The sequence below is a fragment of the Plecotus auritus genome (genome assembly GCF_963455305.1).
Source record: "Plecotus auritus genome assembly, chromosome: 1".
Taxonomy (NCBI): Eukaryota; Metazoa; Chordata; class Mammalia; order Chiroptera; family Vespertilionidae; genus Plecotus; species Plecotus auritus.
The window spans coordinates 146509579-146526827 of NC_137770.1; the positions used below are offsets into that span (position 1 = coordinate 146509579).

At 41.5% G+C, this 17249-nt stretch overlaps 1 protein-coding gene across 1 annotated transcript in view; it reads right to left on the minus strand.

The window, feature by feature from the left end:
- The window catches only part of MALRD1 (MAM and LDL receptor class A domain containing 1), a gene marked incomplete at its 5' end in the record, with an annotated part of 676620 nt that overhangs the window by 464171 nt on the left and 195200 nt on the right, over positions 1-17249 (minus strand). Inside the window, one exon of the mRNA XM_080679375.1 lies at positions 16743-16830. Within this exon, the coding sequence (XP_080535501.1) occupies positions 16743-16830 (88 nt within the window). The remainder of the gene's footprint in view (positions 1-16742; positions 16831-17249) is intronic.

A 17249-nucleotide genomic window follows, 5' to 3' on the forward strand; every position in this document is an offset into this window, starting at 1 on the left:
GTGATTCAGCCCCTGGGTGGCAGTGTTTCTGGATTGACTTCCGGGTTTATCTACGGCCTCTCTAAGCAGTGTTAGAGCCTTCTTTCCCTGTGGCACTCACTACCGGTTTGTGGGAGTGGGCTGTCTCAGAGCTGACTCTCCAATGGTCACTCCCCTCTCCGATCCCCAGGTTCCAGAAAAACAACTTTCCCCTGCAGTCTCCCAGGGTGTCCCCAACTGGGTGATCCTATGTATTGGGCTTAGTAATCAGAATCAAGAATTTCAAGAGGAAAAAGCCCAAGTGTGCGAACTCCAGGACTGCGCGTAAGCCTAGGCACCCGGGGAACTCCAGGGCTGCACGTAAGTCTGGACAGCCTGAAATTCTGAGGGTGTTCCTGCACTTCAGATCAAAATGGGTTGCTTTTTAGAGAGCCCTTCTGTTATCAGCTCTGAGGACCCCTTTCCACATTCACAGATCACGCCAGCCCCTACAGCCACGAATTTTTCTAGGCACAGACTTCCCTGGTCCTCTAGCTCCCGCAAAACGCGCGTTCCTCTCTCCCGCCGGGACCAGAGATCTCACCTTATCCCAGGCGAAATCTGACCTTTCCATGGTGGAGTGTAGAGCTCCTCTGAACCCGTGTGTTTGTGCCAATTGGGGAGCATTGTTCTGGGGCTTGCAGCTGTTCCGTGGGTGCTGCAGTTGTGGATTCTTAGGCTTCCGATAAGCTCTGTTTGGCTATTCTTTTCCTACCTTGGCTTCTATCTCACTGATGCAGTCCTCTGCTTCTTCTAGTCTACTCTTGTTGCTTTCTATTGAGATCTTTACAGCATCGATGTCATTTTTCATTTCTTCTTGGTTCTTCTTCATTTCCTCTTGGTTCTTACACGTATTGTGGAATTTGTCTTCCATTCTTTTTATCCACCTTATGATCATTTCTCTGAATTCTTTCTCTGACAGGTTGCTTGCCTCCATTTAGTTTACTTCCTTTTCTGGTGATGCCTGCTTTTCTTTCATATGTGGGCTGTTTCTTTGTCTCCCCATGATCTCTCTTCTCCGTGTGTCTGGTTATGTAGTTCTCTCTCTCCTGCAATGACTTAAAGGCGCAAAATACAACACAACAAGATACAACACACAAGGCATTGAACACAAATGTAATCATGATATTAACAACCCTAAGTAAAGGGGACCACCAGAGAAAGGTGAATTAGAGGATAGCAGAGAAAGGAGAAGAGAGAAAAAAAAAGAGTTCAAAAATGAAATTGGGAAAAGGAAAATAAAAGTAAGAGAGAAAAGAGAGAGAATAAGAAAGAAGAGGGGGAAAAACTATATATATGGGGAGAAAACTCCAATGGAACAGCCACTAATCCCAACACATGCCAGCAACAAGTACCTGGAGATGAATGCAAACTACAAACAACAACTAATATCAAGCAAGGTGAGGGAAAACAGAAGCAAAAAACAAACAAAAACAAAACAAAAGAACAAAAAGAAAAAGCAAAACAATCTCACAAACAACCACAAAAAAATCGATATAATCAACGATCAAGCAAACAACAACAAAAGGACAGAGAAAAAATACATAAATTAAAAATTTTTGGATAGTGATGAAAGAAAAGAGAGAGGTGTGTATGGACTTGGAGCAGGGGATTGGAAATTAGATATATAAGTAGGGTGAAATTTTAACAGGGGGTAAAAAGAAGGAATAGGGAAAATCTAAAGCAGGAATAGGGTAAGAGAAATAGGACAACAAAAGGGGAAAAGTGACGAAGAGAGTGTGGGCATAAAGGTAAAGTTGAGATAGAGTAAAATGCTGCTAAAGGAAAGATGAAAATAGAATGTGGAACACTAATCCCAAAGTAAAATAAAGAGAAAATAAAATGACACTTTTTAAAAAAAAAAAAAGGTAAAATAGTAGTAGTAATAATACTGATTGAAAATAAAAATGTAATAATTAAAAAGGTAAAATCAAGTGAGGAAAAAAGAAAAAAATTTAGTTTCTTAAGTAAAAGATGAAAAAATAGAAATAAAAATGTGCAGTAGTGAAGGTCATTCACTTTCTCTACTGTTCTGTTTGGCATGCCTGTTTCCTAGTCAGGACAGTATTAAAGTTCCCTGCGTTCCACTGCTCCTCAGTGTTGTAAGTCAGTCCTGGTTTTTAAGCAGGCAGTTTATTTGTGTTTATGTTTACACAAGAGACAATTTGTGATTCAGTCCCTGGGTGGCAGTGTTTCTGGATTGACCTCCGGGTCTATAGATCCTCTCTAGCTAGGGTTTAGGTTTTATTTTCCCTGTGGCACCCAACCGGCTTGGGGGAGTGGGTTGCCCCAGAGCTGGTTCTCTGATGGTTATTCTCCACTCTGATCCCCAGGTTCCAGAAAAACAACTTTCCCCTGCAGTCTCTTAGAGTGTCCCCAATTGGGTGATCCTATGCATTGGACCCAGCAATCCGATGCAAGGATTCAAAGAGGAAAAAAAAAAAAAAAAAAGAGTCAGAGTAAGTGTGTGAACTCCAGGGCTGTGTGCAAGTCTGTGCAGTCTTTTTTCCCCTTGGGTCTAAGCAGCCAGCACAATTAAAATTTTTAGGCTGTTCTTTTGCGCCCAAATCAAAATGGGTTGCTTTTTAGAGTTCCCTTCTGTTAGCAGCTCTGCAGACCCTCTTCCACATTCATGGATCATGCCAGCCCCAACAGCCACGGATTTTTCTAGTTGCAGACTTCCCCAGGTCTCCAGCTCCCGCCATGCGCACATTTCTCTCTCCTGCAGAGAACACAGACTTCACCCTATCCCAGGCGAAATCTGACCTTTTTGTGAGGAAGTTTAGAGCTCCTCTCAATCCATGTGCTTGTGGCACTTGGGGACCAGTGTTCTCGGGTTCGCAGCTTTTCAGTGGGTGCCATAGTTGTAGATTCCCCGGGCTCCTCAGGCTCTGATAACATCCACTTTCCCCTTCAAGATGGCACGGTCTCTGCGTCCTAGTCAGTTGCTCCGGGAGAGAACCCAGCAGCAGTGGGGGCTGCCCGGTTAGGGGAGCCCGCCCGGTTAGGGGAGCCCGCCCGGTTAGGGGAGCCCCATTCTACAGTCCCCCACAGTCTCCTGGAGTATAGCTGTCCCTCAACTCTCCAACAAACACTCCCCATGCGACCACACACTCTCCCTTTGCTTTTTCACTCACACACTATCTTGCAGTCTGCCTTCCTGTCGGCAGCCATCTTCGAACTCTCTAGATTTGAACTTTAGATGAATGGAATCATTCTGTATTTAATCATCTGCATTTTTTACTCAACATTGTGTATTAATCCATCCATGGTCATGTGTATTCTTATAATTAGTTATTTTGACTCTTGTATAATATTTCACTATATGAATATATTACATTTCCAGCCTTTTTATGGTTTTTTTGAGTAGATTCGGTTTGAGGTTTTGTTTATTTCTTTCAACATTTCTCCTGCCATATCTAGGAGTGAAACTGCTTGGTCAAAGAGTATGCACAACTTCAACTGGATAATGCCAAACTGTTTCTAAAGTAATTGCATCAATTTCTGTCTCTCAGCAATGCAAATTCTGGTTGCATTACACACTCATTCTCCATTGATATATCTAGATATACCCATGTGTTTTCCATCTTCTTTATTATTACCTTTTGCATATCTGTCCTTGTTGAATTCATTTAGTCACTTTCTAATGTTCTCGTTTATATAGTTCATTTTGTAGAGCCAAACAGTCTGGTGCAGTAATGTCATTGCTTAATTTTGAATGTTATTCTCTGAAAGCTTTTTCTCACTCTCATTCCCGAGTTTTGTTGTGCTCTAGACTAAGTTACAATTCCTCAGAACTTTTAATATAACATTCAAATGTCTTCTGACTTAGCTCTTGCTGTTGTAAAATCAGCTATCAGTCTATTTATGTTTTTTTATAATTATATTTTAATCTCTGACTGTTTTTAACATAATTTCTTTTCATTTTTGTTTTTCTAATTCATTTCCATGAGTCTAGACCTGGAATTATTGTAATTATTATATTTTCATGAGGTTCACTAGGCTTCTTTTTAAATTTATTTTTATTTAAGTATAGTTGGTATGCAATCTTATATTGGTTACTAGTGGCCTGGTGCAAGAAATTCGTGCACGGGGCGGGGGGGTTGTACCTCAGCCCAGACTGCACCCTCTACGATCTGGGACCCCTCGAAAGATGTCCTACTGCCGGTTTACAGGGATCGGGCCTAAACCGGCAGTTGGACATCCCTCTCACAATCCGGGACTGCTGGCTCCAGCCGCTCACCTGCCTGCCTGCCTGCCTGATTGCCCTAACCACTCTGCCTGCCAGCCTGCTCACCCCCAAATGCCCCCCTCGCCAGCCTGATCACCCCCAACTGCCCCCTGTGCCAGCCTGCTCACCCCCTAACTGTTCTCCCTGCTGGCCTGCTCAGCCCCACCTTCCCTCCCCACTGGCCTGCTCGCCCCCAACTGACCCCCTGCTGGCCTTCTCACTCCCAACTGCCCCCCCACTGTCCTGCTCACCCCCAACTGGCCCCCCTGCTGGTCTGCTTACTCCCAACCACCCCACCCCCCACCAGCCTGATCACCCACAACTGCTGTCCCATCCTGGCCTGATCATTCCCCAGCGATCCAAAATCCCAGCCCCTCCTTTTTCCTTTTTTTCTTTTTTTAGTGCCTCCTTGAGCAGAGGCCAGGGCTAGCTGGAAGCAAGTATCTGGGATTTATTTATCTTCTATAATTTAAACTTTGCAGCCTTCAGCGGAGGCCAGGGCCAGCCAGGGCGGGCGGGAAGCTTGGCTTCCTCCATCACCAGAGGCAACCCAAGCCTCCTGCTCGCTCCAGCTCTGTGGCCACCACCATTTTTGTTGGGATTTATTTATCTTCTATAATTGAAACTTTGTAGCCTTGAGTGGAGACCAGGGCCGGCTGGAAGCTGGTATCTGGGATTTATTTATCTTCTATAATTGAAACTTTGTAGCCTTCAGCGGAGGCCAAGTCCGGCCAGAGTAGGCGGGAAGCCTGGCTTCCTCCATCGCCGGGGCAACCCAAGCCTCCTGCTTGCTCCAGCTCCGTGGCCGATGCCATCTTGGTTGTGTTAATTTGCATACTCGCTCCTGATTGGCTGGTGGGTGTGGCTTGTGGGCATAGCGGAGGTATGGTCAATTTGCATGTTCCTCTTTTATTAGTGTAGATAGTAGTTTCATGTATACCATGTAGTGATTCTACATTTTCATAACTTATAATGTAATCATCCCTCTAAGATTCTTAAATCCATGTGTTACATTAATTTTTTAGTGATTATACTTTGACTATTGCTAATATCTTCCCATCAATATTCTTTTTCAGTCTCTGGAATTACATTACTTTTTATGATCTATCCTTCAAATAAATCTACCTTTCCCATTTCCCTTCTCTATATCTATATGCTGCACCCTGAAATGTTCTCATAGCTATTTGACTAATTACAATATTGATGTTGTCTTTCAGCTATTTAATTCATCCACTGAGATTTTTATTTCATTGATTTTATGTCTCATATCAAGAAAGCCAATTGGATATATTTTCAAAATTTTCTGGGTGTTTTTTTTTTTTTTAACAATGTCATTTAATTTTCTTAAGGCTTGAAATCTTTTAATATTTTAAATTATTTGTTTATTATTTTTCTATTTCTATATAAGAAATTTCTATAAACTTTAGAAGTTTAAGCTAATAAACACTTATCTCACATAATTTCTGTAAGCATAAAACCAGAAAAGGTTTAGCTTGGTGGGTCTGGCTGAGAGTCTCACAAGGTGTTGTTACAATGTCAACCAAGGCTGCAGTCTTCTGAAGGCTTGACTGGCCCTGGAAGATCTGTTTCCTTTGGGGCTTGCTCACATGGCTAGCCAGTTATTGCTGCTGTTGGCAGGAAGTCTTCGTTCCTGGAATTTTTCCACAGTCCTTCTTGAGTATCCCTTTGACTTGGCATCTGGCTTCCCTCAGAGTGAATGATCCAAGAGAAGACACTAGAAGTGTAGCTTTGTAAATCACACAGAGTCATTGCCACAGGGGGCATTGGTTACACAGGTCAGTACTACTCAATCTGAGAAAGGATGGTATGCAGGGCACAAATACCAAGATTAGGGATCACTGGGGGCTCTTTTGGAAGATAGCTACAATAATTTACCATGCTTGGTTTTTCTGTGAGGATCCTTTATCACCTAGTTTGTAGAAGAATCCTTCCAGATAAACTTTGAGTTGATTCTTTGAAACCCCATGGGCACCTCATCCCACGGGTGTTATATCCTTTATGGTCCTTCCTTCCCTTTCCCTCCCTCTCATCCACCCAATATTCTGTTACTCCCTAACTCTGGCAGTCACATTATGCCGTATGTTCAATTTTTAAACACTTCCTTTGTTTCTCTCACCTGGGGATTTCTCTTTTCTAAGTTCAGCTTAACATTTTAATAAATGGATGTTATCTGTTATCTTTGACATTTCTTGGTATATGTAATACTATAATTTTCAGATCATCTGATCTTCCATCAGTTTTGAGATCTTCTGATCTTCCTTCTTATTTAAACCAGTGGCTTAACTGCATCTTTGGGCTAATTACAATTTAAGGTAGCAAACCACTCTCCTTGGGATGAAATCATGGATATGAGTGATGTCTAGCAAAAGGAGGTTTATGAGATGATACTCGTGAAAAGTAGATATAAGTTGTATGAGTTCTCTGTAAATTTTGGAGATTAAACCCTTACCGGAAATATCATTGGCAAGTATGTTCTCCCATGCAATGGTATTTCTTGTTGTTTCGTTGATTGTTTCTTTTGCTGTACAGAAGCTTTTTATTTTGATGTAGTCCCATTTGTTTATTTTCTCCTTAGTCTCCATTGCCCTAGGAGCTGTGTCTGTAAAGATATTGCTACGACAAATGTTTGCTAAAATAGGCAAAGGATCTAAATAGACACTTTTCGAAAGAGGACATACAGAAGGCCCAGAGACATATGAAAACATGCTCAAAGTCACTAATCATTCGAGAGATGCAAATCAAAACAACGAAATACCATCTCACACCTGTCAGAATAGCTATCATCAACAAATCAACAAATGACAAGTGCTGGCGAGGATGCGGAGAAAAAGGAACCCTCCTGCACTGCTGGTGGGAATTCAGACTGGTGCAGCCACTGTGGAGAACGGTATGGAGTTTCCTCAAAAAGTTAAAAATGGAACTCCCATTTGACCTAGTAATCCCACTTCTAGGAATATATCCCAAGAAACCAGGAACACCAATCAGAAAGGATATATGCACCCTTACATTCATAGCAGCACAATTTACAATAGCTAAGATTTGGAAACAGCCTAAGTGCCCATCAGCAGATGAGTGGATTAAAAATCTGTGGTACATGTATACAATGGAATATTATGCCATTATAAAAAAGAAGAAACTTTTACCATTTGCAACAGCATGAATGGAACTGGAGAGCATGATGCTAAGCGAAATAAGCCAGTCGGAGAACGGTAAATATCACATGATCTCACTCATATGTGGGATATAATGATCAACATAATTTGATGAACAAGAATAGATCCAGAGACAAATGGTAGGGGGGTTAGAGAGCAACCAAAGGACTTGTATGCATGAATATAAGCATAACAATGGACATAGACACTGGGGCAGTTGGGGCTTGCCCCGGGTGGGAATGGCTGGGGGAGGGGGTCAATTGGGGAAAAAGGAGACATATGTAAAACTTTAGACAATAAAAAAAGAAAGAAAAGTATATACAACTCATTTTCCATCTCAGAAATTATCCAGAATGATAGGTAAATAGACCACTATTCTAAAAAAGAAATTATAAGATTCTGAAATTATTTGTCCTTTTCTCATTATTCTTTTTTATTTTTTTTAAATCTTTATTGTTGAAAATATTACATAGTTCCTCCTTTTACCCCCATTAACCTCCTTCAGACTGCTTCCATCTCTCCCACTCCCAGGCCCTCACCACCCCATACTCTTTGTTATTCCACCAGGATGATCAAATCTTAAAAACCAAATAAGCCCAATATGTTTGTATTTGAGAGCACCAAAAGAGAGCAAATTAAGAAAAGTGTTTCTTACTCTAGAGTCAAACTTTGGAAATGGTAGTGTTTGAAAGTAGGAAGATGGAGTTGTAGCTGTTTCCTTAGGATTTTCCATGTAGAAGTAACACAGAGTCCAGAAACATGGTTTAGCCAGGACATCATTTGAAGATAAGGCAAAGCAAGTACTGCAAGGTTCCTGATGCTACATAATACCACACTCTGGGTAGCTTAAACAGAAAAGACCTCTTTCTCACAGTTCTAGAGGCTGGAAGTCCAAGATTAGGTTGCCAGCTTGGTTGGGTTCTTAGTGAGGGCTCTATTCCTAGTATGTTCTCACATGGACTTCTTTGGTGCAAGCAGACAGAGATATATCTTGTCCTTTCACTTCTTATTAGAACACTAATCTCATCATGAGAGAGGCACCATTTATGACCTAGCCGAACCCTAATTACTTCCCAGAGACCCCCACATGGCATCACATTGGAGGTCAGGGCTTCAATATGTGAGTATTGGGGTGACACAAACATTCAGTTCATAGCAGAGGTTGTTATTATTACTAGAGGTCCAAGGCATGAAATTTGTGCACGGGGTGGGGGGGAGGGGAGGTTGGGCCTCAGCCCGGCCTGCACCCTCTTGCAATCCATGACTACTGGCTCCTAACCGCTTGTCTGCCTGATCGCCCCTAACCACTCTGCCTGCCTGTCTGATCACCCCTAACTGCTTGCCTGACTACCTGATTGCCCCTAACCACTCACCTGCCTGCCTGATCACCCCTAACCACTCTGCCTGCCCACCTGATCACCCCTAACTGCCTCTGTCTTGGCCCCCGCCGTGGAGGCTTCATCTGGAAGGACGTCCGTAAGGACATCTGGAAGGTCGTTTGGCTGTCTGGTCTAATTAGCATATTGTGCTTTTATTATTAATTATTATAGACTAGAGGCCTGGTGCACAAAATTCGTGCACTGGGAAGGGTCCCTCAGCCAGCCTGCCCCCTCTCACAGACTGGGAGCCCTCAGGGGATGTCCTACTGGCCTCCCTCTGTGGGAGGTGACCGGGATGATCAGGGGAAGGCGCCAGCCCCATCACCCCGCTGATGCTGCCACTGCCAGTCACTACAGTCACCAAGGTGTTTTCATCAACACGGACTCCAGTCCCTTCACCACGAAAAAATGACAACTTTCTTTGGGCATTTTCAAGATGTGTCTTTCATAGGATATGACATTCTTATCTCTTTTTTTTTTTTATCCTCACCTAAGGATATGTTTCCATTGATTTTTAGAGAGCTTGGAAGAGAGAGGGAAAGACAGAGAATAACATCAATGTGAGATGAACACTTCAATTGGTTGCCTCCTCCATGAGCCCTGACCTGCAACCTAGGTACATGCCCTTGATCAGAATTGAACCCGGACCCTGCAGTCAGCAGGCCAAGGTTCTATCCACTGAGCCAAACTGGCTAGGGAAGGATATGACATTTCTTAGCCCCTCCAGCAGCAGACCTTCATTTTTTTCTCCAGGATTGTGGTGGAAAAACCCTAGATCACCTTCTTGGATTCTTATTACCCAAGGTACCAAGAACACTGCAAGTGGCGGCATACAGGGAGCTTAGCCAATGAGCAGTCAGAAAAGGTGTTTCCTCTGCAGTTCACGTGCAGAGGCCCCCCTGCGTTGTGTCCGCTGGGGTGGGGGCATTCTCCGAGCCACATGGCGGCCGCCCAGAGCACACCCCCAGCCCTGCGTTGTGTCCGTTGGGGTGGGGGTGTGCTCTGAGCCCTTCGTTGTGTCCACTGGGCTGGGGGAGTGCTGCCTGCCCAGATGCCCTACCTCCCTCCGTGGCCAGGGCACGGGATGCTATGGATACCGCCATCTTTGTGACGGAGTGACAGTTAATTTGCTTATTACCCTTTTATTAGATTAGATTATCATTAATTATTTGCCTAGAATTGCAAAGAAAGACTAAAGTTGGTAGCAATGATAGAGTTAACTCTCCAAACAAAAAACACTAAAAGCTTTGCAGATGAAACAAAATTGCAAAGGCAAAATGCAAATGACTAAGTCTGCACTCACTAAGAAGCAGAGATTAGTCTGGTTGATATGATCTACCTCTACCTCTCTAAGCTACAGGCAAACCTAACCACCTGCACACCTGTCATTTGAGGTCAATGACTCAGGCTCCTGATGGAGTCAATGTTCTAACTCCTTGCTCTGTGACTTCCTTGTAACAAATATGATATACTTCATGCTATACTAATAAAATCTCTCTGATAGAACAGATACTCCAACTTGTTTTATTTTAGACTTCCTCATTACAGTCATTCACACAAAGGTAATTAAGCAATAAAATTTATATTTGAACATCCCTAGTTCTTGATAAATTATTACCAGCTTTAGACATGTCATAATTATGTGAATGACTTGAATGATATGTATAATTGTTCTTTATCTATCTCTAGGTAACAGTGCACAAGTTTCCTGTGACTTCTGATGTAAAGAAATATGTGTACTTTAAAAATCTAAAGTCTACTTGAAATTTAAGCATAATAAATCTGCAGAAAATTTAAAAAATTGAAATATGTATAGCTCCAGGGTAAAGCATACATTTTTCCTATTGCACTTAATATAATAACTTAGAGTTGACCACAAGCTGAAACAACTACTTTTAGCATGCTTGTGTTAAGTCTACTTTTGGGTAGAGTATGTTTTACAAAAACATAGCTATTCTCTGACTGTGATTTGTAACAATTTTAATTCAATCATTTGCAGTGCCTTTGTTTCTGTTTCCAATACAGAAAATATTGGAAATATTGAAAATATTGGCTGAAATATTTTTGCTTTAATACATGCATTCAATACAATTTCCCATTTTTACAGACATTTTACTATAAAATTGACTATAAGTAAGCTCAAGTATAAGTTGAATAATTTTCAAGCTAAAATCTAAATATTTTATCATTGTTCTTCATTTTTGGAATTTAACAATTTCCTCAATTAAAAGATGATAAATTTAAAAGTTTCAAATTAGGTTATGTTATTTGTCCATTTTTATTTTCTAGAAACAATAACAATACTAAGTTTGATGGGCCTTTGGCTTTGGGATATTTTTTCCCTTGGTACATATAACTCACTTTATGAGACTACACCAAAGATGTTAAAACCAAAATGTTTAAGATTGCAATTACTGATTCTCAAATTTTTTTCACTTTTGCCTTGGAGTCTTTTATTCAACTGTAAATATTTCTGATTATTTGCACTTTTTTGAAGTCGATATTTCCTTTAGAAAATATAGAACAAAAGAGAACCTCAAAATAAAGTACCTTCAAGTATTTTATTGCTCTCAGAAAAATATAATAGACATACCAAAGAACTTAGTATTATAACATGAAAAGCTGTAGGTGTTATCTTAAAAATGAAGACAGAAGTACTCAGACTTTTTCTTTGCCATGTTATTCACACTGAAGCAAACTGTTCTTTGTAGAAAGAAAAGAAACTTGAACAAGCATCCTATATAATAAAAAGGTAATATACAAATAGACCGAAAGGCAGAACAAATGGAACATCTGTGATCTCCTTGCCCCGCCCAGCCCCACCCCCCAGTGGGCACCCCAACCCCAATAAGGGGTGGGGCTGGCCAGCAAACCACCTGCAGCCCCTCACCCCAGCTGACCCTGCCCCCAATCAGCCCCTCACCCCAGCCAGCCTGCCCAAGATGGCCCCCATCAGGGCGGGCGGCTGGAACCCACCAGTGCAAGAATTCGTGCACCGGGCCTCTAGTCTATACTAATAAAAGGGTAATATGCTAATTAGACTGAGAGACCTTCCAGACATCCTTCCAGACAAAGCCATGGTGGTGGGGCCAAGGCAGAAGTGATTAGGGGGAGATCAGGTGAGGAGGGGAGGGCAGTTGGGGGTCATCAGGTTGGCGGGGGGGAGTTGGGGGTGAGCAGACTGGTGGGGGGGCAGTTGGGGGTGAGCAGGCCTGCAGTGGGGGTCAGTTGAGGGTGATCAGGCTGGCAGGGGGGGCGGTTGGGGGTGATCAGGTTGGCAGGGAGGGGAGTTGGGGGTGAGCAGGCAGGCAGGGGGGCAGTTGGGGGTGAGCAGGCCAGCAGTGGGGGGCAGTTGGGGGCAATCATGCCAGTAGGGGGGCAATTGGGGGCAATCAGGATGGCAGGGGGGCACTTGGGGGTGATCAGGCCAGCAGGGGGGCAGTTGGGGGCAAGCAGGCCAGCAGGGGGTTTTGGGGGGGTGAGCAGGCTGGCAGGGGGCACAGCTGGGGGCAATCAGGCTGGCAGGGGGGGCAGTTGGGGGTGATCAGGTTGGCGGGGAGGGGAGTTGGGGGTGAGCAGGCAGGCAGGGAGACAGTTGGGAATGAGCAGGCCAGTGGGGGGGCAATTGGGGGCAATCAGGATGGCAGGGGGCATTTGGGGGCGATCAGGCCAGCAGGGGGGCAGTTGGGGGCAAACATGCTGGCAGGGGGGATTTAGGGGTGAGCAGGCTGGCAGGGGGGGCAGTTGGGGGTGAGAAGGCCAGTGGGGGGGCAGTTGGGGGTGAGCAAGCCAGCAAGCAGAGTGGTTAGGGGCAATCAGGCAGGCAGGCAGGTGAGCAGTTAGGAGCCAGCAGTCCCAGATTGGGAGAGGGATGTCTGACTGCTGGTCGGACATCCCCTGAGGGGTCCCAGATTGGAAAGGGTGCACACTGGGCTGAGGGACACCCCCCGCCCCGTGCACGAATTTCATGCACTGGGCCACTAGTTTAGAAATAAAATTGGTGAGAAATTAAGACTAATGTAGAGAGAATGCCAAAATTCCAATCAACTCACTCAGTTCAATAACAAAAAGCCATTCAGCAGATAGGGGAGGACATACAAAATATTGTTGTTAAGCCTCTTATAAGTATTTTCTATACTTTCTCAATTTTAAGACATCATCAATTAGAAGACTTATTAGCAACTGACTTATTAGCAACTTTCCTGAGGAAAATAAAATACTAGATCTTGAATAGTAAAATTCTTTCTATTAATTAATACTTCTAGTAACTAAATTCAAATATACATATTGAATTCTGAAATTTTAAATTAAATGAAAAATGGATAGGTAATTGCTTAATTGCTTTTTCTATCTATAAGCAGTATGTTGTGATACCATATAGTCATGGTTTTATTTTTCCAAATAATCCAGCTACCTCACCAATAATCCTTGATGTTTGGAAGTAAACTGTTGTATGTGTTCTGCTGAAGGGAACATACTTTTTGCTTTTCTTGTGTCAGAAAAAAAATAATGTGAAACAGATACTTCCTTTGGGTTACTGATTTTTAAATCTGAATGTCTGGCAACAATTCTTGCTTAATAATGTACTCTGAAGGTCAGATTCAAGGTGAGGGGAAAGCTATTGAATTTTGCCATTATTCCCCATCATTATCCACTCTGGAAATGGCCAACATCATCATACCCTGATGCAAAGAATAACAGGATTCTATTATATGGTTAAGTTTGCCTACTTTCCCTAGAAATGTAATTAATCTTGCCTCAATATATTTTCTCTAGTATCCTCCTGGACCAGTTTTTGAATAAGAATCTATATCATCAAAGTATTGAAACAAAGGAAGTATGAACCACAGTTGGGAATGGATTTGAAAATTAAGTTAGAAACAACCAGAAGTTAGAAAATAAGGAAGAGTTGACATTGAAGAGCAAATGATGCTCAAGGATGAAGCAAAAAGAAACTAAATTTATGACATAAACACTATTGGGAAAAAATTAATAAAAGTTTGCAGTGAAAAAGTTTACTATTATAATCAATAATTTTGAATCAGGGTCATGGCAGAGGTAATGGAAAAAACAGAACAGATGTGAGAAATATTTTGGAGTTGGAGTCAGCTAGGTTTGCAAGTGAGCCAGTTTAAGAAGAAAGTCAAAGGATACAGTGGAATTCCAGTCCCTGGTTGCTAGAGAATACTGATATCGTTAAAAGAAAGAAGGATGGCATGGAAAGAAAGAGGTTGATTTTGAGGAAATAAGTAAAAACAAAACAATCTTCTTTTTAATGGCTTTTAGTATAAAATAAAAGTTATAGGTAATGTACAAATCCATTCTTTAAAGATTAGGTCAATATTTTGTGTTTGTGTATATGTTTTCCAGTTTTTATTTGTAAACCTATATGTACTGATCCCACCTCAGCAAACATGATATCACAAATAAAATAGTTCATCAAGAATAATATTTGTATTAAGAGCCTAATTTTTATGGCAAGATTACATCAAATTCCTTTATAAAAGCTATGGTTATAACAGGCTTTGTGGTTTCAACCCAAAGTTGCTTTTGTTATAGAGCCAACATTAAAACCACATGGTTCAGAGAGTTTTTAGAATTCCGTATTTTTCTTCTGAAAATGGAAGCAGAATATCAGGGCTAATTGTCTGTAACTGATATTTCACATCTCTGCCTTTGTTTCTGGCAGCTCTTCTCGCTCCACCTTGGAACCATCAGCCGCAGAATGCATTTAACAGGGTAACAGGAACTACAACAGTGTCAATGGTGACTGGTGTTTGTTCTGTCTTTGTTGTTCTCTGCTGCCTAGGTCACAGGGTTTCTCTCTAATCTCAGAGTGGGAGGAGATTTGGGAAATCTCTGCCCATGGACATCAAACAAGCTAAGGTGAAAATCTCATTCCTGCCCTCAATTGTAAATTCTCCTCCAGGTCACTTGTGTTCCTTAAGTTTAATTTTGCACATCTGTAAAATTGAAATTGTGTTCTTTTCTTTTTTAGGTTGTGGGGGAAAGTATAAATTTAACTATAAGAGGAAGAGGTGTTATAAAAAAAAATAACAGGGAAAGGAGATAGAAAATATCAGATATGGAAGAGATCTCTGTGTGTGTCTGTGTGTCTGTGATTGTGTAGTGTTCAGAGTCGGTTTTACTAAGGGAGACACCTTTGAGCAGAGATCAAAAAGAAGAAAGGAGTCCAGTAGATATCTGGGGCAAGAGGGAAAAGCAGGTGTAAAAGTGTTGGGGTAGTCAAGGATTAGTTAAGAGGCCTTTTATCTGAGAGAAGTCAATTAGAGGCATTCTAGTGAAAGGAGAAATCAGAGAGAAATGAGGGAGCCAGTCATTTCTTCCTTGGAAGCCTGGAAGAAGCTCGGCTTTTTTTTTTTTTTTTTTTTTTTTCTCTCTAAATGAGATAGGATGGTCCTGGGAAAACATGACATTATCCAAGCTTTAAAAAGTCATTCTGGATGCTGTTTTGAGGATAGTTTATATGGCATAAGGGTAAAAGCAGGCAGATCACTTAAAAAGTAATGTAATAATCCAGTCAGAGACAATGGTAGCTTGAATCAAGGGGAGAACAGTGAGAGCCATGAGAAGTAGTGAACTCTGGATATATCTGAAGCTAGTGGCTGACCAGATTTGTTAATGAGGAATACGTAACTAGAAATAAAGGCATTTATTGAGCTAGGGAGGCATGTAGGAAGGTCAAAATTGAGGGGCAAGTGGTAATCAAGAATTTACTTTTAGACATCGAGAGTTAGGGTAAACTTATTCAATTCTGATTTTCTTCTTGCTGGCCTTCCAGAGAGGGATTTGACTTTCTGCCAAGTCTGTGGGAACCACTGCACAGAGTGGTTATGGTAATTAACCCTGCCAGAATGATGAGGTGAAGGATCAAAGCTGTTGTCCCCTTGTTACAAGGAAAATAATTAGAGCCCAGCCCTCTGATTATGTCTGGGGAGGGGCTGGTGCTCTCATGCCCAATAATGCTATGGTGACAGAGCAGGGCTGCGCTGAGTTCAGCACATGGCAATGCTTTCTACATGGATTTTCGCTATTGCTTTTTAAATACCCAGCCTCTGATCATAAAAATAAAAAAAAAAAGACTATGCTCTCCCTTGTCACAGATTTTAAGAGCCTCCAGCCTCACTGTCAGAATCATCCTCCAAGAGCTTGATATCCATTGCAACTAGATCAGTAAGCACAGACTAGAATGAGTTTCCACTGGGGTGTGTTTGTTTTAGGTGTTTCCCTAGTTATCTCTGAGATTCCTGTAAGAAATCTAAATTGAAATGTTGAGTAGGTGGTTAGTACATAAGTCTACAGTTCAAGGAAAATGTTGAGAATAGAGATATACAGGGTTGGGCAAAAATAGGTTTACAGTTGTGAGTATATGAAACATAGAGTTTATTCTTGTATTATTATTTATTATTTATTAATTATTGTACTATTTTCCAGACAAACAACTACTAGTATATGGGAAACATGTATGAGTTCATTAATGGAAAATCTATAACATGGAGAGAAAATTATTGAAATCAATCCTTAGGAAAATATAAGGTGTAGCCTGAGAATAAAACATCTCTGAAGGTAACTGAGAGGTTAATAAAGTCTCCAAAACATTGTAAGTACAAGGCAAACAATTTGGTTATTAAACCCCTCAAATATAATGAAATTACAGTTTAACTTCAGACGTGATTTTCTAGTATTTTTCATGTGATAAGACACGAACACAACTGATCCAACCCTTTTTACCATTTCACAAAGATTTTAAGGGTAATTACTAGCAAAGATTTACAATAATCTCTTCCAGGGTTAATATATTTGAGAGTATACAATTGAGGGTATTTTGGAATATTTGTTGAAATGAAATGCTGATTTCCTTGGTGGGTTTTTCAGTAAACAGGTTTGAAAATAGTCATATATTGAAATATTCTTTCTTACCAGGATAGAGGATACAGTCCATAAAAGACAAATCATCAATTGCAATGTCTCCAGTGAAGCCATCTCCCACTGAAGCCTCCACCAAAATCTAAGAAAAATAGAAGGAACTTATTGTCATTCTAAAGGAAACTAATTTATGAAATCCTATAGCTGAAAAAGAATTCAGAATTTACTTAAAGAAAACTCTCTTCTGAACCATTAAAAAGTATTTTACAGTAGTCTTCATAAGTAGGCATCTTGCCTCTACCTGAATAATCCTAGTCAGGAGAAGCTCCTCACTGCCCCGAGCCTGTGGAAGCCAAGAAGCCCATATCAGATTGATGTCTACTTCCCTATAACTTTCTACCACTATTTCTAGACTTGCCCTGTTTTCCTTTGATCCTTTAAGTATTTGAAGGCAAATTATTGTCCCCTTTTCCCACCTTTGCCCTCACAGTTCAGATGTTTCCAAGGTTAGACTTCTTCATCCTTTGAGGAATCCAATTTGATGCCAGAGGTAGTTGCTTG